This window comes from Sciurus vulgaris, assembly GCF_902686455.1.
Source record: "Sciurus vulgaris genome assembly, chromosome: 3".
Taxonomy (NCBI): Eukaryota; Metazoa; Chordata; class Mammalia; order Rodentia; family Sciuridae; genus Sciurus; species Sciurus vulgaris.
In genome coordinates, this window is record NC_136463.1 from 124,841,982 (window position 1) to 124,866,172 (window position 24,191).

The window sequence follows — 24,191 nt, forward strand, 5'->3', positions numbered from 1 at the left end:
TTAAAACTATGAAGTGCTAGTTAATATAATTTTAATGTTGAAGTTATTCTTACTGATCTATTTTGGGGGTCCACTCACCTCATTTATTTTTTTTGAACACTTATGTACCAAGCATTGGGGTAGTGCTGATACAGAAGATGGAATAAAGCAGCTCTAGTCGCTGAATTCATGGAACTCATACTTCATTGTGAGGGACGTAGATAAATACATACACAAATGATTCAGTGTTTCAATGATTACAGTCCCTTCCTTCCAGGTACTGATATGATATTTTTTAAATGTACATATATATCACTTACAGTCCACTACAAGTAAATACATTTCAAAGGTAATATCCACAGACAGTTCTCATATATTAAAATGAATTTGTCAGTTTCTGTAAAGAATAAGGAATTTACTATAATCATATATATATATATATATATATTGTGTGTATGTATGTGTGTGTGTGTGTGTGTGTGTGTGTGTGTGTGTGTGCGCGCGCGCGCGCGCACTCGTGCAGCACATTTGCATGACCAGGGCTATTGAGGCAGGATCAGAAAGCAGACTGCTCTTCCCTGTTCAGTGCCTTCCTCTCTGCTGGGTTCCATCTGAAAAGCACCAACAGAGCGACTCCTATCTTAATTGTGTGTTATAATCACTCCTTTGATGGAGCACAATTGGTTCTCCCAAACTTTGTTCCATGAAAACTTAAAATTTCACTAGAAATTTTAGTCAATAAGTTCTCACTTTAAGTTTCTTGGTTTGATTACTCTAAAAACCCCACATCAGCCTTCATCTCCACATTAGAGATCTGTAAGTGTATATTGTGATTGTTAAAACATTATTCCTGCAGCAAGGAAACCCCATGAAATTGTACCACCTGGCATTGTACTACCAGGCAGTTCCCAAACTCATTTGACTACAGAATCCTTTTAAATTCTTAAACAGCAAATGTGAATGTACTGTGCAGATATCTCAGCCTTATCATTAACTTGATTTTCTTCTTGATAAAGTTTGTGAAAGCCTGGTAATACTCAATAACCCAAATTCAATCATGCAACTTTTTAAAAAGCAGCTTCCTGGGCCTTAGGGCCTCAGCAGACCATGGATGTGTTGTGTTGTGTAGGGGCTGTAGCTCGTGGGATGTGTTTCCTTAAACTGACCATGTCCTTTTAACCAGGGGCCAGCATGGATACAATGGAAGCTTAAAGAATATGTTTCAATGCCTCTTTGGAGGAAAACAATCCTCTTTATGTTTTTTTTTTAATTATCATTTTCAAGCCTTCTAAAAATTATTGTTGTCATTATTTCTTTAGGCATTCACAGGCCCAGAGTTCTCCAAAAGTGTGTGATGTCTTTGCAAGACCTGCAAACAAGGTAGGTGGACATCTTGATTTTGAAGTAACTGCATGTCTTTCCTTCAAGTCCATGAGCTTGAAACCTGTTCATGGCTGCTTGGCCAGGCCATCCAAACATGAAACTCTTAATGATATTTTGAAGTCTTTGAGACAAAAGCCCAGCCTGCTAAAGAACTTTGGTTCAGTAGAGAGACAGGGAGGTATAGGGAAGAGAGAATCAAAAGCCTGGAAATTCACTGCTGAGAATAAATGCTCACTGCTCCCTGAGGTGATTTGTCTGAGCACTCCACTCTCTACAGATGGTAGAGCCTCTTTCTGAGTAAGGACCCGAGGTTCTTTGGTAGCACTTTGATATCCTGCTCGAATTCAATATGTGAAATGGAGGCGTCTCTCTGTGACTTGGAGCCCACAGCAGGCTTTGAAGTCTGATCCAATTTTTGCTGCCTACTATTTGATGTTGAAAGGATGAAATGAAGAAAATGTACAGTTTTTGCCAGTAACTCTGCTGAGCATATGTAAGATTAAAAAAACAAAATCCTTTGGATGATGTACTTAGAAATGTTAAGTAGATTAATACCTTCCTATAGGTTTTCTTGTTTCTTTCTTAAGGATAAAAATTAAGTAAAGGTGAAAATCAGCACAGAGCTGTTTTTCTGTTCTGGACTATAATTAATTTAAGAAGGGGGCTAGGTTGACTTGTACGGAGGAAGAACTAAATGAATGAAGCAAAAAGCATTGAGACTTTGCTTCTAATTGCCCCTAGGAGGGGACCTTCACTCAATTCTATGCAAGACAGGGGAAGCTTACAAACAGCACCAATATACTTAGCTTCTTGCCTTGACGGTCAGGGTTAAGGGTCCCTTAGTTTAATGGAAGCCATGTTCCTTAAGGCTGCTTCATCAGAAGATAAAAAATAATGTTTCTCTTCCTGGGTCTTTCTGAAGCACTCAGTGGCTGGGACTAATGCACTAACTTCTCGGACACATCATGCTGCCCCAGATCACCAAGGACTGGGTCCCTATGAAGCCCCTCGGAAACCTGGTAAGAAGGACATTTCAACTGCATGCTTCTCCTACCATTTGCATGTCTGTGTACACCTTAGTGAGTTGTTTGTGCAGGATTTTCTACAAGGCAGATCTCAATTAGATAATACGATGACTTAATGTTAGAAAGTTCAGGTTTGGGAAGCTGTAAAGCCTGACCAAAACTCTTATTAAAGGTGGCAGTTCAGTGCCTCCTCCTGCCACCTACATTTACATATCTGAGGGAAGATAATGAATATTGAAGGCCATACTTTTCCCTTTACTTGCAAGAATCTCAAATTAGGAAACTTTCGCAACTTCACCTTGTTCAAGGAAAGATAAAGAAATGAACAGCTTTCAGTGGTGTAGGTCCTTCAGGGCCACAGTCTGGGGTTTGGGGAAGGATATGGATTTAGAGAGCACTACAACACAGCCATTCCTTCAGCAAGAAGACAGACATCCTGTCACATGCCTTTGGAAAATGATGTATCTGAACCTTTTTCTAAATTCCTTGCTACCAAATATGGTAAAAGTCAGTTTCAGGCTTGTAGGTGGCTATAATCTGTACTTCTGGAAGATAAAATATAGAAACCAATTATAAAAAACATTTCTGAAACAGAAAATACTCAGAATAATGTGAGTCATTCCAAAGGGGGGGAAAAAAACCCTTTCAACTTAAGGTATTGATGTTACTTCATGTCAACCTCCTCTCTGTTTTGGAAAGATCCAGTAATTTCTCAGGGCTCTCCAAATGTCTTCTTAGCCTGTTTTTCAGTGACAAAGCAGTATAATGTGAAGTAGGAAATGCATAATAAATGTGCTATGACCTTCAGTCCAAATGGAATTTAGACTTGTGAGAGATAAGAAAGGATAAATCCATTATAGCAGAACCTTTTACATGGATATGCAGTAAGTGATAAACCTGTCAAAGTCATCATTACCCTAATTATCAGATGGTGTTCAGGAATAAGGCCACAGTGAGATAGGAGCAGGGCAGCTCAAAGAGGAGGATTTAGAGGAAAGATAGTGTAGTAGAGCAGAATCCCTTATGCAAGAGTTTGGTTGATATTTTTCTCTATCCAAATTGACAATCTCAGCTGGGCATGGTAGCACGCACCTGTAATCCCAGCGGTGTGGGAGGCTGAGGCAGGAGTATCATGAGTTCAAAGCCAACCTCAGCAAAAGCAAAGTGCTAAGCAACTCAGTGAGACCCTGTCTCTAAATAAAATACAAAAGAAGGCTGGGGATGTGGCTCAGTGGTCAAGTGCCCCTGGGTCAAGCACCCCCCCCCCAAAAAAAAAATTGACAATCTCTACCTTTTAATTGGGGTGTTTAGCACATTTACATTTAATGCAATTGTTGACATAGTTTGACTTAAATCTATCACCCTCTGTTTGTTTATATTTGTCCCACCTGGTCTTTGTTCTATTATTCTATTGTGACATCATAAAAATGCCACAAAAAGAAAGAGAGAGAGAAAGAGAGAGAGGGAGAGAGAGAAAGAGAGAAAGAAAGAGAGAAAGAAAGAAAGAAAGAAAGAAAGAAAGAAAGAAAGAAAGAAAGAAAGAAAGAAAGAAAGAAAGAAAGAAAGAAAGAAAGAAAGAAAGAAGGAAAGGAAGGAAGGAAGGGAGGGAGAGAGAGAGGAAGGAAGGAAGGAAGGAAGGAAGGAAGGAAGGAAGGAAGAAAGAAAGAAAGAAAGAAAGAAAGAAAGAAAGAAAGAAAGAAAGAAAGAAAGAAAGAAAGAAAGAAAGAAAGAAAGAAAGAGAAAGAAAATTAAAGTATGGTTGGGTAGCTAAAGGCACAGGTTCTAGAGTCAGACCTTCCTGGACTCAAATCTCTGTTCTCCCCTGTAGCGTCAATCAAGTTACATAACAGCTTCCTGCCTGAGTCCTGACATTTATAAATTGCAGGAAACAGTAGTTCATCTCTGAGAGGGTTGTATCAGGATCAAGTGACCTACTGTAGGTAAAGGACACAGCCTGGTGCCTGCTTCATAGAAAAGGCTCAATAAATGTCTACCGCTGCTGTGGTGGTTATTGTTGTGCATATAAACACAAAGTTAATCTATGAGTATGAGTAACAGGTCAAGAAATACTGTCCTTATTTGTTGTAAGTCACTGGGTTGTGGTGGGATAGCTCAGGGGAGTAAACATATACTGTGTTTTAAATTAATAGCAGTTAAAGAAAAAAGAGACTTCTGGATTACAATCATTTTTTTCAGTCTTTAGAAAAATATCCCCCAGGTCAAACTTAGTATGAGTTACAAATCTGTTTTTTTGTTTTGTTTTGTTTTGTTTTTCTGTACCAGGGATTGAACCCAGGGGTGCTTAATCTCTGAGCCACATCCCCAGCCCTTTTTTACATTCTATGAGGGATGAGGTCTCACTGAGTTGCTTACAGCCTCGCTAAGTTGCTGTGGCTGGGTACTGCACCCAGCTATGAGTTACGAATCTATTTGGTTGTAAATGGCTCTTATGTGCTTTCCCTTCACAACTGTCCCTTCCTTTTAATCTAAATAAGCTCCCATTGGGTCTCTTACCATTCCCATTGCTTCTCTCGCAGTCTTATGAACAGCACCCCAAGTGGTTTCCCTGGAGGAAAAGTGCATTCTTTTCTTCCTCCATGTTCACTTATGCACAGAAGCGTAAGGAGCTTTTCTAAAGCACAACCCTCATCATGAGCTCCCTTCCTCCATACTCTTCAGTGGCTCCCCAGCACCAACTGGAAGCTTCTTGTCATGACATTCAAGGCTTTCTCTGCTCTCTGGTCTCAATCTTCCTTTCAACTCTAATTTCCACTGATGACCCTCACTCTGTTCAGAATCTAAACTGAACATGCCCACGGCGTTCTTCCCTCCTTTGTGGTGTTGGTCATGCCGTCGCCTCTCCTCTGTGTTCCATTCCCATTCCTCTCCATCCTCCAGGTCCAAGGCTCCCCATCCTGTGCCCTTTGAGTTTTCACACAGTGCCTATCTCATCCTGCCTTGTACTGTGTCGTTTTCATGCGTCTAGATTCACTCTCTCTGGGATCGTGTCTATTCCTCTACGGATGGTCTCCTCACAACTCGGCTCACGCTTCCCTGTGCTCTACCACTGAGCTCTCCCCCACACCCTGCTCTGGTTTTTGCACTGAATTCTCCAACATCCAAAGCCATAATGAAATATAATGGAAGCAAGAATGAAACGAAACCCTGCTTAAATCAGAGAAAAGTTTTAAAATACATTTCTAATAATTCTGGAACAAAATTGATGTCTGCCAGTTACCACCAAATAGATAAAACATATTAATGAAACAAGTTAAAAGAATCCAAGTTGTTTCACTTTGCTGCTCATATTTTTGACAGGAAGTGAAGGGAAGAAAATTTAGGCAGGAGAAAGCATTATATATAAATCAAATTTCCCTTATCCTTAGAAAGCAACAAAGATGAAGAACAAAAATTTACAGTTTTGTTTATAGAATCAGTTGCAGAAATGAGAGTATATCTTCAAGAGGCAGTTCAACCAATTATAGCTTTATATTTAAATATACTTTTACATTCTTTGCCTTAAATAACCCACTCTTTCAACCTGTGTTTTTGTGGAAGGCTAAATGAAAATATCATGACCTTTATAGTTTAAAAAAGAACAGTAGCATCCAGCAGATTTGCCTTCTAACTTGTAGCAAGGATGGATTTCCTTGCTCTGATGGGAGGGGTCTATCTAAAGTCCCCCATTTCAAGCTCTGCCCCTCAGGCAGCCACACAGAGAAGTCTATAAAGGTGGGTCTGGGCCAAAGCTGTCCCTTAGTGAGAGAGTCCAAGAAATGTTGTATACCTCGCCCATGTTCTGATTTATGGCTCACATGGACAGAAAATCAGCACACCCAGGAAGCACATAACCCAAATCACTTTGCCGCTAATCCAAACAGTTAAATTATTTAATGGGACCCACAGAAATGCATACAAACTTGATCAGATTTTATTATGTAAACATTTATCAAATATTCCTTAGGAATAAATGTTCTTCTCTTTATTAAGCCAAAAATAATTATCAACATTTACTAAGTGCCAGAAACTGCCCTTAGCCAGTACTTCTCAAATTGTTTCGAAAGATCATTTTTCCCAACTGATTGTTTTCCAATTTGCACAGTCTGATACTTTTATGAAACACAACAAAAACAAATCATCAGGAGAAAAAAAAAAAAAAAAACAAAACCATGCACTGGGCTATTGTGCCAATAACAAATTGGTCTCAACTTCTCTAAATCTCTTTATTCGATATCAAATCACTCTTCACTAATCTTTCTTTACTAATCCGTTGGGGCCAGCCTGCAACTGCAGTCACTCTCCTGTTCACAAGATGCCATAGGCTAGCAGAGGAAGACAGACAGGAAATGGCACACGATTAAAAACTAAATTAAAGAAGTCAGCGGAGTGTTGGGGGAAGCAGAGCGAGGGTGGCGAGGAGAAGCCCGAGTGCACAGGGTGGGGCTGGGGGTGCTTGTGCCTTAAACAGACAGTCTGACTGGCTTCACTAGGGATTCCAGGTTTGAGAAAAGGCTTGGAGCCGGCAAGTCAGTGGCCATCTGTAAGAGCCTTCCAGGCAGGGATGAGGCAGGGCAAAGCCTGAGGAGAGAGCAGGCCTGAGGCCCGTGTGACTGGAGCCGAGAGAGGAGAGGAGAGTCCTAGGAGGTGAGGAGCCGGACAGTGCAGGGCCGCTCTTCTGAGTCCTGGCCACACCCCGGGGAGCTGGGTAAAATGAAGACTGAATCTGCAGGTCTGCAGGGCCTCTGACATTCTGCAGCTCTAAGGAGCTTCTGGAGGGGCTGACATGTTTTGGGTCCGAGGTTCCCGTTTTGAGTCGACAGAGTGTCGTCTCAGGGAAGGGGTCAGCCAGTATTTCCAGCAGAGGAGGAGCACCATCTCAGTTATGGTTTGTTGATTTTTAAAAAATTTTTTTAAAAATTTATTCTTCTTAGTTATGTACACCAGGATCACAAAAGCAGGGAACACAGCCTGCTCCAATTCTGTCCCCAGCAGCCCCCCTCCTGCCACTTCACTGATCCCTCCTCAATCCATTTATTTTACTTTTTTTTCCTAGTGTTCTGTGTACACACCCAATGCCAGGGCCCACTCGGCCACATCCACGCATGCTCACATGAAAGCCGAGTCCCATTCATTCCAGTTTTCCCCTATCCTGTTCCTTCTTTCTCCCTCGCAAACCCCTCTTCCACTCTACCAATCTTCCCTCTACTTTGATGAAATTCCCTCTCTTTTTTGTCCTTTCTTTCTTTGTTTTTGTTGTTGTTTGGTTTCACTTTTTTAAGCAAGTCCTCCAGTTTGGGGCTTAAGAATCGACTGTAGACATCATCAAGAAATGAGAGAGTCTGTATAAGAGCAATGTCCAGACAAAGAAACTCTGCAGAACCTGTAACACCCTTCTCAGTGTCTCGGGACATGACGATTAACAGTTATCACACTGACCGTAATGCAGAGAGATGGCCAAAGACCATTGTGAAATGCAGCCACCTGCCCCTGAATTAAATGACCCTCAGCCCTTATGATTTTTAGTTAATGTGCTGATTCCATTTTTCTTTCTTCTCTCTCAACACAAAGCTGATGTTCCTCACCATTGTTAATGTGTTTTTCTTCCCTTCTTTCTTCCTTTCCTTTCTTTGCTGTGGTCAAAAAAATAGGGTTTAGCCTTTTTTTTTTTTTTCTTCTGCAGTAATATTAATGGGTCTGAGTGGAGGATCGAGGGGATCCAGGAGCAGGACCCCTCGTGCAGGAGGAACCTGCTGTGGGAGGGACCTACTGTGGGCACCAGGAGCTTCGCTCCACTTTCTTGGTGTAGAGCACAAAGGGTTTAACTCTGGGGCCTCTGCCTGCCCAGTTTCCTGTGTACCTCACCTGAGGCAGGTGTTCTCTCCTTGGCTATCTTCTCATCTACAGGGGTTAATTGTAGTTCTTCCTGAGGGTCACGAGATCACCGTTCCTGTTAAGAGACACTGTAATAACATCACACCTTCAATGTTTAAGGGCATGAGGCACATGGCACTAGGCCAGCCTCCGGGCGTGTGGGTGGCAGTGTACAGCCTTGGCGTCTAGCAGAGCCACCATAGAGCATCTGGTGCCTGGCCCCAGGCTATGGTGATCTGATTTCAGAGCCTGTCCACCCAACAGCTGCCAAGGAAATCGTCACATTCTTCCCTAGATTCTTTCTTAGCACCAGCTACTTTATTATTTTTCTTTGCCTTTCTAGTTGTTTATCATTAAATATTTCTCACTCTTGGCAGCAGTTCAGCTATCAGAAAGCAAACTTGAACTGCATTTTATCCCTGAAACTCTTAATCCTTAGGGTAACCAAACATCTCAATTTTCCTAGGACTGAAGATATGGGAGTCCCAGGTATGGGACAGTGCCAGGCAAATTGGGACAAGTTGGTCACCTCGTGATGATACTGGAGATTAAGCTCCATTTGGGCAGGAACTTTTTTTAAAAAATTAGATCCTCCTATCAGGCAAGACTCAGAATAGGATTCTTACCTTTAGCATGCACAGCAGGAAAAATGTCCCTCCTAGAAGAATCTTTTAAAACCAGTGATTCTCAACCATCAGCAGAAATCATAATCACCCAGAGGACGTGTTCGAATTCTGATTGCTAAATTAAGCCCATAGTCTCTGACCTGTGGGACTGGAGAGGGATCTGCATTTTTTGTCAAGTTCCCAGGTGATGAAATCCCACAGGGACTTTCCCTTGAGAACTCCTGCTCTGGGTGTTCCCAACTCTACCATATTACCTCGACTCAAAGTAGGCATTACATATGTGGTTTTCTACTCCATCATTCAACAAACATTTATTGATCACCTACTATATGCCAACCACAGAGCTATGAAGTAAAAGAAGACACAAGAGACAAATCCTATTCAAATATATTGGTCTTTGCCACTGATATTTTCTAGAGCAGGTTTGAAGACTCGCAGAGTATCCTCACTTATTTCAAGTGGTCACATTAAATTCTCAGGAAGTTGTCAAAAACAAAATTATATTTACTTGTAGCTTCACATACTGGAGAAAGAAGGGAATGTTCTTCACTCCTTTCTAAAGAGTGGCTATTCAATTTCTAAAACTATTCGGAATTATCATTTTTAAAGTTTATTTCTAGTTATAAACTATAGCATCAGTGCTAACCTGGCCACTTTGTCACTTCCTACCTGGCACTATTACTCTAAATCTCACCAGTCTGAATAATTTCTTTTACCTCTAACAGAGGCCTCAATGCCATACTGCTTGTGCCCTGGATATTTTGGAATGTAGCAAGGTCAGCTTGTGGACAGGAGGAAAAAAGGATGGAAGGAAAAGGAAGAGAGGGGAGTTCTCCTAGTCCCAAATTCAATTTAGCCCCATTTCTATTAATCAGGCACCTTTCCTATTTTGCTTAAGACTTTTCTCATTTTTGCTAGATCTGGTGTTTTAGTATGATTTTGTTTTGCTTTATTTTGTAATAGTGAGGAAGACCAGCAGAGTGTATGGGACAACAGTTGTCACCCTGGTAGTTAATTCCAACCTAGGACTCTGTCCAAAATTGGGGTCCCTTAGATGCCCACCCAGAGAAAAAGATTTCTTATGGGTCTCGATATTCTTTGAAAGTTGAGGGGTGTGGTCCATGAAGGTCAGGGCTGCCCCCACTGGCTCCTCAGGCTGCTGAGCTGATATTGAGATGCTAACTTTGGTGAAGGAAGGGAGGCTGGAGGGGGAAATGGTCACAGCTGTGGCGGTTAGAGGGCAGAGTGGAAGGTCCTATGCCAGGACACCATTCCTGAGGCCACGTTCCTTGGGAAAAGCCGTTCACAGCCTGTCCTCCTTCCTGCAGCTCGTTAAAGCACACAACAGAGTTGGCTTTTGTGACATCATTTCTGCTTAGATTGTTCCCACAAACATGTCAGGGACAAGTTCCTGCTGAACTTTTCCAGGACTTTCCTGCGTACGTTAGGTCGGGATGCACTTTCTGCTGCCGCCAAGTTAGGTTCTGGCCTGGACCCAGGACATCAGGAGTGCAGCTGCTGGGCAGCGCGAGGCGGGCTGTGGGAGCCCGGTCGTGTACTTGGCTTCCAGAATGGGATGTTGATGGCATGACTGTAAAATGTGCCTAGGGAAATTTTATTTTTAAATTCTTTTCTTATTTGAAGTAATTGAAACAGTACATGCTCTATAGACCGCCCTGTTAACCTGAGTGGCCCAGTTGACATCCTTTTAAAGGATTCTTTCAACTTCAAAATTAAACATACTGTTATTTCATGGGAAGAGTGGAGTCCTTTTTTCTTCTTTTTACTTTTATTTGTTTTCCAAGATTGAGCATATTAACATTTATTTTTAATTTTTTTTTTTCATTAGACTTTGCTTGATTAGTTTTTGTTTCCAGAACTATTGAGCGGAAGGTATAGAGTTCTCATTAATATCATGCAGTGGGTGAGGTGCACGATCCGGGGTACAGGGTGGGCTTGGAGTGCTAGGGGCCCCCTGTTCAATCCCCTGCACCAAAAGAGAAAAGAAGTCTTGCATTCCTGTGGCTTGTTTGTTAGAATTAATAAGCCAATATGGCTCCATTATTATTAACGAAAGCCCCTATTTGACTTTAGGATTCACTCTTGGTGTTGTACATCCCGAGTTTTGACAAATACATAATAACATGCATCCTCCAATATAGTATGAAATAGAATAGTTTAACTGGTCCTAAAACCCCTTTCAGTTCTATCTCCACCTCTTCATTCCTCCCTTTCCCCCAAGCTTCTAGCAGCCACCAATTTTTCCTTTTTCTTTCTAACTCTGTCATTTTTGCCTTTTCCAGATGTCAGATAGTTATAATCACACAGGAAATATCCTTTTAAATTGGCATTGAAGATGCCTCTGTGTCTTTTCATGGCTTAATAGCTCATTTCCTTTTATAGTTGAATAATACCGCATTGCATAGATGGATCACGGTTCTTTATCCATTCGCCTATTGAAAGACATCTTGGATGTTTCCAGGTTTGGGCAGTTGTGAACAAAACTGTCACAAAGGTTTGTGCACCAGGTTTGGGTGTGGATGTAAGTTTTCAGCTCATTTGGGTTAATATGCTTGATTGTGTGGGAAGAGCCTGTCTAGCTTTGGAAGAATCTGCCAAACTGTCTTTCAAAGGGACTGTGCCATTTTTCAGGAATGAATGAGAGTTCCTGTTGCTCCACCTTCTCGCCAGCATTTGATGTGTGTCAACGTTTTGGATTTTGTCGTTTTAACAGGTGCATAGTAGCATCTCATTATTGCAATTCCCTGATGACATATGACGTTGGCGATCTTTTAATTTACTTATTTGCTATCAATAATTCCCCTTTGATGAGGCGTCTGTTCAGAGCTGCCAATTTTCAAAGTTATGTTATTTTCTTATTCTTGAATTTTAAGGGTTCTTAGTGTATTTTGGATACCAATCCTATGTTAGATACGTGTTTTGCATACGCTTTCTTCCAGTCTCTGGCTTTTCATTCTCTTTTCCAGAGCAGTAATGATTTTTTTCATGAATGTAATCAGGGAGAAAAGTGTTTTTAAACAAACCAGACTCCCACTTTGGCTTGGCACCCACTACCTACCCAAGAAAATATGAACAGCCTTAGGGGATCCAGGTAGGTAGCAGGCTGCGTGGTAGTTGATACATGAGAAGCACGACACAGTGTGGTTTCCTAATCAAATGTGAGCATTGTAACTGCTATAGGGAGAGCAAGATGGAGGTGAGCCCCAAAAGGAAAAAAAGAAACTTGGTTATAGAACTATGCATGGAACCTTGAAAGATTTTTCTCTCAACTTTCATTTTTTTTCAATTCTCTTGGTTTCCTCTCCACTTATGCTCCTTAAGTAACTAGAATTCCTAGAATGACTGGGAATCTCTAAGGTTGTCAGCTTCCACTAAAAACAAGATTTAGCAAGAGAGAAATTATTGGTTTAAATTTAAGGAGAATTGGCAGTATTTATTTACTCATTCACTCTCACTTGGGTATTCATTCCACAAGTGTTTATTGAGCACCTACTGCAGGACAGGCGCTGTATTTGTTGTTGGCAATACACAGGGAACAGATCTGGGTTTGCTCTTGTCAAGTTTCTATTTTAAGGGAGAGATGGACATATAAGTCTGAAATCAAATCTCTTTGGCCAGGGTATCCGAGAGCTATAGGAAATACAGCAGAGAGAAATTTGGTTCTCCGGGGAGAAGAGAAGAGTCACACAAGCTTATTCCAGAGCTAAGACCTGCAGGAGATGGCTCAGGAATTGGCCAGGCAAAGGGTAAAGAAGGATGTTTCCAGCCCTCTGCCTGTTGCCCTTTCATACTGGGAAAGCTCACACTTGAGAGATACAAGATTAAGGTTGTTTCTGACTTCAAAAAAAAAAAAAAAAAATTGAAATGAAACCTGCCTACAGAAAAAAAAAGTTTAAATAGAGATGGACAGCATAATGAATTATTGTAATATAAGTACCCAGGCAAGTACAACCAAGATGACCAGACAGAACTCACCCACAGCAAGAGCCCCATGTGCCCCTTTAGGATTGTGACTCTTGTTCTTATGGCGGCTGCCTAGGCATGCAACCCTAAATATCATAATTTATTTTTGCCTGTTTGTAAACTTTGTGCAGTTGGAACCAAACAGCATATCTCTTTGGTGTGTAATTGCTTCTTCTGTCCCCACCCCATTTAATATTATATTTTTAAGATTTGTTACTGCTGTATAATATTCCATTCTAGAAACAGATCACCCTTCACAAATCCATCCATCTCTTGATGGTCATCTGGGTTATTCTCTTCTGTTGATGGGCAGCTGGAGCTCTTAAAAAGAAAAAAAAAAATGGCCCCATACCCTTGGTAGTGTGGCATAGCAGTCTCTGGAACCAAGCTTAATTTATGTCCCAGTCATGCCACTCTAACAGCTTTGTGACTTTGAGTAAGTCGTTTAACTTCCCTGTGCCTCTCTTTCCTAAAGTCTGAAATAGGAATGATAAAAGCACCTCCTTTATAGGCTGTGCCTAGAAAGTGCTTAACACAGTACTTCATTTATTGTAAGCATTTGACAAAAGTGTGGTGAATGTGGGCTTATGCTTGTTACTCATGGGAACATTCTGTTGTTCTTTGAGTAAGTTCTCTACCAAGTACATATGGCCTGACCTTCCAGATTTTAGATTATAGAAGGCTTTGAGATCCTTTTGTTCAACTCATTTGGTAAATGAGGAAACTCCATCCTAGCTACTCTCAAACTGAACCCAGAGCTGGGTTCTCAGGAGACGTAGCGAAGTGATACCTCTGGACCGGCTTTCCAGCCCATTCTTGTGGGTCCTTTGAAAGGTCATCTTAGCTTCTTAAATGTATTTTCCTCTTTGCTATATAAAAGAACTGGGAGAATAAAACCTCAAAGGGTTGATCGTTAGCTCTGTGTTTATCTGTAGACAGTGAAGTCTGTTATATTTACATCCAAATTATTTCATTCCTTCTTCATTGGTCACAGGATTTCAAGTGCTCTATCCTGGTAAGGCTCAAAGGTCAGAGAACAAAATAAGGGACATAAAGGGGTGGGACAGATTATTGGCTTTAGGTAGAGGCATGATGTTTAGTTTGGAGTGGCAGTTAGATTTGGAATAACATTAACTGTGATTTTTAAAACCATATATTTCTGTGAATATTATTGGGGTAAAGACAGGAGGGAGAAATACAGTGCACAATGGATATTAAATGAGCCTATGATTTTTCTCCCAACTAAGAGCAATTCACAGGTTAGGGGTATAGCTCTGGGTTCAATCCCCAGGACTACCAAACAAACAAACAAACAAAACATTCACACTAACTTCCTGACATTCCACTTGACATCACACACTCAGTGTCAGACTCGAGCTTTGCTTGAGCTTCTCACCACTGCCATGCACCCCTCCAGGGTCACATTCCCTCTCTTTGTATTAAGGTAAAATTCTCTGTTCCATGATCTGTGGTCCTAGGTTCCCAAAGAGAGATAATGTGTGTTTATGTCCATGTGTGATATTGCAGCAGCTCCAAGAGGATTCTGGGTTGGGACCATCCTTCAAAACTAAGGCTCCAGGTGAAGGCTCACTGCAAATGAATAGAACCTGGTCCACAGTGAGCATCTAATAATGTTCAGTTGCTGCCTCTGCTATTTCCTGCTCCTCCTATGAGAATCACATTTTTTTGTTTTGTTTTGTTTTTTGATACCATGGATTGAACCCAGGGGTGCTGAACCACTGAGCCACATCCTAACCCTTTTTTAAAAAATACATTTTAACAAGAGACAGGTTCTCACTGAGTTGCTTAGGGCCTCCCTAAGTTGCTAAGGCTAGATTTGACCTTGTGATCCTCCTACCTCAGCCTCCCGAGCCGCTGGGATTACAGGCGTGCACCATTGCACCTGGCAAGAATCACTTTTGAGAGTAGCTCCTTTCTGAATTAGTAGCCCCTTCTCCATTCCATCCACATCGTCAAGTGTTCTGGCCTGTGCTAGCATTTCTTTACATTTGATTTTTTTTCCTCGATGCCACTACTGGTGTCATGAGTTTGTCCCCTTGAACTTTTTCTACACTTAAGAGTGGGACTAAGGGAAGTAGTTGAGTTGTATTAATTTACCTCAACGGCACAGGGTATATTTAGAGGCCCCACCAACTCCATCGGCATTCGAACTCGCAGCAAGCAGTTAGAACAGCCAGCCTACCCAGACAGTGGCCCACCCAGGCCAGTGCGTCTGACCTAATATACATGAAGACACCGTGTTCCCAGGGGGACTGTCCCTTTTTAAAAGAAGAAATGAGCGATATCCCTTTTCATTCCATTGGTGCCAGGTATTTTCCCTGAGCAGCCTCTTTAAAAGAACAAATTCAAACAGGCCCAAGAAATAAATGCAAGAGATCTACAAATCTCTTAGGGGATGAGTTTACATACTATCCTCATTTCAGAGGAGACGTTTTTATGCCAGGACACAATAGCTGGGTTCTCCCAGTGGGCGCGCATCCGCTTTAAATGTCCAATCGGCATTTGTGCAGAAATCAGATAAATGCAAAGAACTCTAGGTTTGTTTCTGTTCTTAACTGATTGGTCCTTCAAAGGACAGTTTCCATGCTAACTCATTACACAGGTCTGAATGTTCCGGGTACCCGTGGGGAATAGAGCACCCTAGGATCCATTCCAAATCTCCAAGGGTCACATTACACAGTGTGCATTCTGTTTGTTTTTCACGGCTGCATTCACGATACATCAGGCAGTTCAGCACAGAGCACACTATATTCTGCCTTCTGCTTTTCATCTTGGGTTGCCATTTGGGGACCAGGAGACTTCCCATCTCTTGTAGTCGGCTCATTCTTTGCTCCAGACTTGCACCCTTTGATTTAGTCCATTAGTGGAACGCTCACTTCAAGGAGCAGTTTCTGTTTAACACTGTGGGAAAGCACTGGAAAAAAAGGACTTCACATTTCCCCTTCCCTTAAGAGGGGAGTTAGAATAGATAGCCCCTCTAACCTACTGCCCGGAGCAAACCACCCATCTGAGCATAGTTGACAACCTGGAAATAAGTCCTAAATTAGAGGATTAGAGGATCGAACGCATACTACATAAAGGTTTTGCTCATGAGAGAGCTAGACCCAGAACATTCTAAACATTGGCCTCAGGTGATTGTCTTCCCTCGGGCACGCTGACGGACTGGTCAGCCAGGCCGATTTCACACATCCTTTGCAGAACATGACACCACAGGCCCCTCTGGAAAGCCAGGGGCAGCCACACAGCCTGGCTCTAGAAGCATGCACAAATGTTCACCAGCAAAATGCTGAACAAGATGCCAAGGACTTCCTTAACACTTCTCGTTCCCATCAGGGTCTGCATCCCAGGCTAAGAATCCCTATACCAATGAGAGGAATTGATTTATTTTGGAGATTTCCGTTTCATGGTTAGAAAGCTTGATTTTTCTTCCTGCTTCCCACAGCTGAACAATTTTAAAATGACTGTTTCTTCTTCTATGTGGCAAATCTTCAAATATTTGTAGATTGCTGTGGCTTTTTCAGTTTGAATTCTCTTTGGGGGCTTTGTCTCTAAAATTCATCAAATGACACACAAAAGTTATTTAAGAAAACTTCGCGTTATTATCTGAGGCCTGGGGACTAAAGATGGGCACTCAATCCCCAAAGCATCAGAAGCCTGGCTACTCAAAATGCCAAGACAGGCAGGTGGCTGTGGTCTTTTTCTTCTTCATTCAAAAAAAAAAGAAGAAGAAAGTTATCCCTTAAAAAAAATCTCAGGAGTCTTTCAAAGAATAAAACTTTAAACTTATTTATTTCTTCATCACCTTCTCTTTTTTTTGTACTGGAGATTGAACCCAGGGGGTGCTTAACCACTGAGCCACATCCCCAACCCTTTTTTAATGTTTTTAAATTTTGAGACCGTGTCTTACTGAGTTACTCAGGACCTTGCTAAGTTGCTGAGGCTGGCCTCAAACTTAGGATCCTCCTGCCTCAGCCTCCCAAGTCATTGGGATTAAGGCTGTCTGCCACCACATCTGGCATGGCTCCTTTTGTAATTCAAATTATTGCTTAACTACAGCTCAGTTTTCCATATTTAATAAAGAAGGAGAATTCTTAGTGGAATTCTAGACTGAAAGTTAGAACATAAAGCTGGAGATAATATCACTTTACATTTTACTTTGAACTCCCTACAAAGTGGGGTTAATGTTTTCTGAGCCATTTTATATGCTAAGATAATTTATGCACAACATAAATTAGTGTTGTTGCTGTCCTTGAAAGCGGTTTTTCCCTGGTTCTCATTAGTATCAGTCTGTACTTAGACGTTAACCCTGTTTTGACTTCGTATCAAAATTACTCTTTATTAGAGTCCCAGATATCTCATATTTTGTGTTTTGGAATTTTTACATTGTCTGTAGGTTTTCTTTCATTAAAGACTAAGTTACCATCATGTAGAATTTAGAGAAGAATGGAACTATAGAAAAAAAAAAAAAAAACCTCAAAAATAAATAATAATAACAAAAGCAAGACTAAAAGCCTAGAAATGAGGTATTTATTCTTGGTTTGGGGTAGTTAGTTAACTCTCCATGAAAACTTGGGAGGTGGGCCTCAGTCACTGAGTTCCCTAGGGTTACGTGACTTGTATGGCGAAGATGCTGGGGTCAGTACCCAAGTCCTATTTTTCAACAGATACTGAGTCATCTTTCTGCCTCCTGAAAAATGACTACAGTTCTGCACTTACAAAACTAAGTCACATCTGGAACCCAGAAGGAAGGAGCCATGTGGGAACAGGAGTCTTGAGAAGAGAGATGACCTTCAGGCAAAGAGAGTCAACACAAGCCAACTCCTCAGGGAGTGAGCTGGGGAACAGGAGAGTGTTATTCCTCCTTCTGTTCTGTCTCTTCCTTTCGTCTCATCTGCTCAGGCTCCCTATTGGCCAAAATTGTGGGAAGTCAGACTTGCCCATACAAGTCAGCCTCTGGGCCCAGAGTGAGGTAAAAATGGATGAAGAGAGAATCTGGAAGGAAGGAATGCTCCTTCTTTTAAAGGGACTCCATATAACCTCAATCCCTCAGCCAAGCTCACCCTCTCTCACGAAGTTGCAAAACACTTCTTTGGAAGATATTTTTTAAACTGGTGCTTTAGGTAGGAATTGTTCTCCACTTCCAGAAACATGTCTTAGCTGGGCATGGTGACATGCACCCGTAATCCTAGTGGCTTAAGAGGTTGAGGCAGAAGGATCTCAAGTTCAAGGCCAACCTCAGCAACTTAGTGGGATGATGTCTCAAAATAAAAATTACAAAGGGACTGGGGATATGACTCAGTGATTAATCACCCCTGAGTTCAACCCCGGTACCAAAAGAGATGTACGAGAATACAACGTTAACAGATAAATATCTATTTTCCAGGGGTGGACAGTTTCTGCTGTTGGTTTAGACAATCAAAAAATAAGCAAGGTCAATTTTCTGCAATTTTCTTTATTTTTCTTGCATGGTCCCAAGAACAGAAAAATAGCTACTGCTGGATCTCCAGCTATCATGACTGCATATATATATATATTTTTTTTTTTTTTGCAAAAGAGCTAGAAGGATTTTCCTGGAAGCCCCACCCAGTGAATTCTCTTCACATCTCAAGGGCCTCCTTTATCTGCAAGAGAAGCTGGGAGACATATCTGAGTTGATGACACTTGCTGCCTCCCCTGATTTAAGGGTTCTGTTGGGAAGCAAACAAGGGAGAATGATGTTGAGCCGGCCGGCAGTGATGTCTACTCAAGGCAGCATTAACCACTGGAGATACCTGGGCTCAGGGCACTGCTTCATGTCTGTTTCCAAACTTGAGAGTTTTCAAGTCCTCTGAATCAGACCTTCCCTTCTGACTCTTCAGATTTACCATCAGGTCTTTCTACATTATATAATAAGACCTGCAGGCAACTGAAAAGCCAGTTACATGCAAAAATTATAAAATCCCAAGGCAATTATTTAAGGTCTTAAGGTCTTGTGGAAACAGTTTGTGCAAATAAAATGCAGCTATTTCTGGTAGAATCTAGAAATTGGAAAAAAAGGGGAAAAATGGAAAAGATGTATTTTGGGAATGTGCTGGCATAAGTACAAAGGATACAATTTTTTGTTCAAGAATATTTCACAGTATATATCGAGAACCTTTAAAAAATGTTTACATCCTTTATCCCAATAATTCACTCACAATCTCCTTTTTTTTAAGTTTAGAAAAAATTAAGAGAACAATTAAATGAATTTGGTACAGTCACATGTGAGAATAAGATGTAACCATTAGCACTGACATTTATTCAGCATTTCAGAGAGTGTGGGAGAACTGTTTTATTTTCCTAATAACCTTAGGTTCTGCTACAGGTTTACCTGAGTATTCCAATTCTCTAAGTTCTCCCTCTCCCTAAATATCCAACTAAAATGGCTTGAGCTTCCATCCCATCCAACAATAGGATTTCTACTTTACTCTTTGAGGAGCTATCACCATCTCAAATTGCAGGAAAATCCCCAAACACAGTTTTAGAAAGACAATGACAAAGAATTTTAAGGAATAATTCATAAAAGGAAATACAAATGACCTGAGACAGCTTGCAAAAATGCTCAATCTCAAAATTTAATGAGAAATGAAAATTGTATTTTTGTGTATTAAATAGACAGGAATGGAACAAAAAGATAATATGCAGAGAATACAAAGAAGTAATATATGGTGGGCACACCTGTAATCCCAGCAACTTGAGAGACTGAAGCAGGAGGATGGCAAATTTGAGACCAGCCTGGGCAATTTAGCAAGCCTTTCTGTCAAAAAGTTAAAAAAAATAAAAAAGGGCTAGGGATATGACTCAGTAGTAGAGCATTTGCCTAGCATGCAGAAGGCTCTGTGTTCAATCTCCAAAACAGTTTAAAAAAAAAAAAAAAGGAGCATTTGTAATACTGTTTGTGACACAGTAGCAATGGTTTTGGAAAATAGTCTGTCAATCTATCACTTGACCCAGGAATCTCTACTCTATAAACGTATCCTCTATACATAATTAGATTAAGTTACGCATGATATTTTTGTTTTGGTTGTTTTGAAGTATAGAAAGAACTCAGTGGTGTTGATTATAGGTCTTTGAGAATGATAGTTGATAAACAGAGAAACAAGGAAGTGCTTGACCTGGTACCTAGGACACAGTAGGCACTACCTAGGTATTTACTGAGTGATGAACTAATGAATTAATTTAGGTGGGTAGTGCAATGGTCCCTGAAAGGCCCATGTGTTAAAAGTTTGGTCTTTAGAATGATGCTAATGGGAAGTGGTGGAACAAATGAGAGTCTAGTTGGAGGTTTTAGGTCTTTGGGAATCCTGGTTCGTTCTCTCTCTCTCTCTCTCTCTCTCTCTCTCTCTCTCTCTCTCTCTTGCTCCTTCCTGGCTCATAAGGTGAACAATTTTTCTCTGCCATGAGTTTCCTGCTATTGCCATTTGCCATCCTCACCAGACGCCCAAAGCAATGGGGCTACTCAATCCCAATCTTGGACTAGAATCTCCAAACTGTGAGTTAGATAAACCTTTTTTCTCTTTATAAGTTAATTGCCTCAAGTACTTCATTATGGTAAGGAGAAGCTGACTACTACAGGTAGTCTATGTGGTAAACCAGTTTCATTTCAAACAGCATTTGCAAGGTGTGAGATGCTATTTGAAATGAAACATTTGTGGTCACTGGTGGTAGCCATAGAAGCAAAGCGTAGGAGGTGGGTCACAGCCATCTACTTGAACAGTGGGAGACTCTAAGGAATGGCATTTCTTTCTATTTATCAGTTTGTCTCTTCACTTTGTACAGTCAAATTCTTTATGAAAATGAATGAGGTCTCCAAGAAAGAGTGGAAACAGAAATTAACAGTGGGCCTTGGAGAAGTCTGTAGGGGTCAAAGTAAACTGGGTCAGTTCGAGCTGTGGCTTATTTTGCTATATACAATAATTTGGTTGAGAGAAATTAAGTGAGCTATCTGATTAAGTATGATCATTTTAGATACATTTTCATCGTCTAGAGGAGGATCTCAGGACCTTCTGAAAGAGGACTATAGTTTGCTTTCAAGTCTTTTCTCCTCCTCTCCTTAAACTTCCCATAATACACCTCAAAAAATCCCCAAACCTGTATTACAAAAGAGTCTGGCTACAGTGATGACAACTTGAAATATTAGTCTTAATATCAGCAGGGAATAACACATTAAAATACACTTGGATTTTAACAATGAAAATACGCTGAATTAAAAATGTCTGCGAGTTTCATTATTGCTTTCTTAGTAATTCCCAATAGTTTGTGTTCAAATCACATAATATAAGAAAGAATCTAAAACAGCTGAAGAGACTTATTCCTAACTGTGTACATTATAAAGGGAAGGATGAAGCAATGTTGCTCAGTTAAAAGGTCTCTTTGAGTTGAAAGTATAGCTTAGGTTACGTGGTGACACAGAGGAACAACGAGTTCCAAAATATGACTATCACATTATTATTCATTGATAGTAACACCTCAGAGTTTTTACCATGTGAATTGTGTAGGCAATAATGTTAGAATGGAGTTTATACATAAGTCTCTCTTTGAACATGCATTGCAGCTAGAATTCTATCACCTGAGTTTTTCTGTGTTCCACTCACCCTGGCAACAAATAATTATTTTTGATCTTGTGTGAGTGGCCAGTGGAAAAATTTTGATTTCTTCAACAGCATTTTCACTGATGAACTTATTAAAATTATCCACACTAAACTTATTAGAATATTGAAATCTATAGTAAAAAGATCATGCTGGTAGAAGATAGTTCAAATTATTTAAACTTATGCACCAAGTGTGAAAGCCTTCTGCAGTTTGAAGAGGGCATCACTCTCAGTAAGTAAATCTTCTCTACATAAATCTGAAGTTCAAATGTTTCTGATTAGTGCCCTGCTGTCTTCTGGTACCTCCTGCAAGGCAACAAGATTAGTGGAGTGTATGAGTTCTTCATATCTTGTCATGATTGGGACCAGGTTTAAGAGCAGAGCAGAAGCACTGGGAAAGGACCACCATAATCCATGCCGAGTCACAGACTCAAGCCTTCGGGCTTGAACATAGGTGTTTGTCAATCATCTAACTTGGAAAATTGTCACATTTTTAAATGAGACAGCTAACACAGTGGCATGTGAGAAAGAGGTTGTAGAATTTTTGTAAGCAACCTTTAGTTGAAATAATACTTTGAGCTATATTGATTACAGATATCGTCATGAAGATCGTGTCTTCTTGTCTTGCCAGTCTATGCCCAAAGAGCAAAATCAAATAATGAAGTAGAGGAGGAGGAAGTGATTCAGTTGTAAACTTGATGCTTACAGTAATAATGCATTCTATTGAAACTGTCTTTCTCATCCAAAATCATAACTAGATGAGTATTAATGGAATGGATAAGCATGTCAATAAGGTCTTTGTGAGTTTCAGATTCTCAACTGTGTGGGTTTTATCCTAAAATTTTAAGTGATGTTAGTGAAGGTTGTGAGAGATCCAAAACAAAGGACTCACAGAATATTCAAAGTTTTCTTTGGATCTGGAAGTATAACATTACTTTTTTTATTATTAAAAAAAAAAAAAACTGAAATGTTTAAGAAGTTAGTAGGAACAGCTTCACCCAGAGCAGCAAAGAACAAATCTCTGCATCCAGTCTACAGGAGGTAGTTGGTTTGGCCTTTGGCTGAGGTTTGGAAAAGGGATGACCAATGAGCAGCTCTTCCCAGAATGCTGAGGTTCCAGGCAGCAAGTTCAATGGGACAAAATAAAACACAGTGAGAATGACAAGCTGAATGTCACCTTGAGGAAAGCCACACCTCCCATGGCTTCTCACAAAGACCAGAAATAACTACAAGTGTTTAGAAAGTTGCATCTTTAGTGGTCTTAACACAGACCCCACCCTCACCCCTAAAAAAGAGCCTGAAGAGATTTAGGGAGGGATGACCAAGAGTCATGCATATCTTTGATGTCTTTTTAAGTAAAATTTCACATTCCATCTAGCAACTCTCTAAGGAAGTAATAGTATTAACAACAGCTAGGAAATAAATGCATTTTATCATGAGCTTCACATGGTTCCTGAGGAGCACTGATGGATCATGGATAGATTATGCTGTGCTCTGTGCTCTCAAAGCAGCCAAGCAGGAGAGGCATGGGGAGCAGCCTGTTTATCCTCTGTGTGCCATGACATGGTAAAGACTGAAAAACCCTACTTTGTAGTCGTACTTTGTAAAATAACCTGAATTCCATAGGAAGGGATGTGTAAAATTATGAGTAAATAAATGAAGGCAGAAGAACTTGGAAGGAGGTCAGTGAAGGGAGACCAGAACTGCTGCCTCCTTTGTTTGACCACACTGACTCTCTAACAATAAATAACTCAGAAATGTTCTAGCAAATGTTCAAGAGTGAGGGCATATGGAGTGTTTCATTTTGTTTGTGTTTAAAATATGATTTCCATGCAGATGGCATTGGTTTAGCTATTGCATGAATTTGTTTGACTCTTCCTTTGCTCAAGTCAGAGAAGAGAAGCATCTAGATCTCTGAAACTCCAACTCCCAGGGTTGAATCCTGCCGTTTCCCTTACCATGTTCTGCAGAGGTGCTAGCTCTTGTGCCCAAGACATTTTGCTTATCAATGACAGCCCGGTGACTTTCTACAGTGGTTTCGGCTGGCTCTTGGAATATTAAAGTTAAGGTGTAAAAGAAAGCCATGGAAATCACACGGACATTCAGTGCAGGTGTTGAGATATTTAGATTTCCCAGCGCGGTTACTGTAGCAGGAATTGGGCCACAATTACAGAGCTGACAAGTATTTCTTTTAAAGGCTGAAAAATCTTCTTTAAAAATATGCAGGGACAAGATCTGCAAAAATGAAGCCGGGGGCATATGTCCTATTAGATATGTTGGTATTTCCTCTCCAAAAATATCCAGTCTACCATTTTCTGCTTCTAATCTTGTTGGCTAGGAGGCCCTGGGACTTCTCCAGGGACCACCGGAGTGCCTGCTTTGTTTCCTCCTCTCTGTATTTAGTTTTACTTAGGTGCATGCCTCACCATTTTCCCAAAGGTTAGCTAAAGTCAGTGTCTCATTCTTACATTTCCCTAGGGCAAGGGGATTCAGGCAACTTCCAAGCTACTCAAGTCTCATGGTCTTCTCTCCACACTAGTGTGGAATCCTCAGTATGACCAGAGTAAGATGCTCACTCAGTCACCACCAGCCTCAGGAATCCATGAACCTGCCCTTGAATTGTACCCTAATGCACAGACAGAAGAGTCATTTCTTTCCTGAAACCTTGTGAGAGAGAGAGAGACTGTAAAACC

General features: G+C 40.8%; 1 protein-coding gene across 5 annotated transcripts in view; it reads left to right on the forward strand.

The window, feature by feature from the left end:
• Positions 1–24,191, forward strand: part of MYO3B (myosin IIIB) — a 548,027-nt gene that overhangs the window by 421,300 nt on the left and 102,536 nt on the right. For all 5 annotated transcript variants that reach the window (XM_079135472.1, XM_079135470.1, XM_079135469.1 and 2 more), the window contains exons 30-31: positions 1,299–1,359; positions 2,285–2,381. In XM_079135472.1, coding sequence (XP_078991598.1) covers positions 1,299–1,359; positions 2,285–2,381 — 158 coding nt within the window. The remainder of the gene's footprint in view (positions 1–1,298; positions 1,360–2,284; positions 2,382–24,191) is intronic.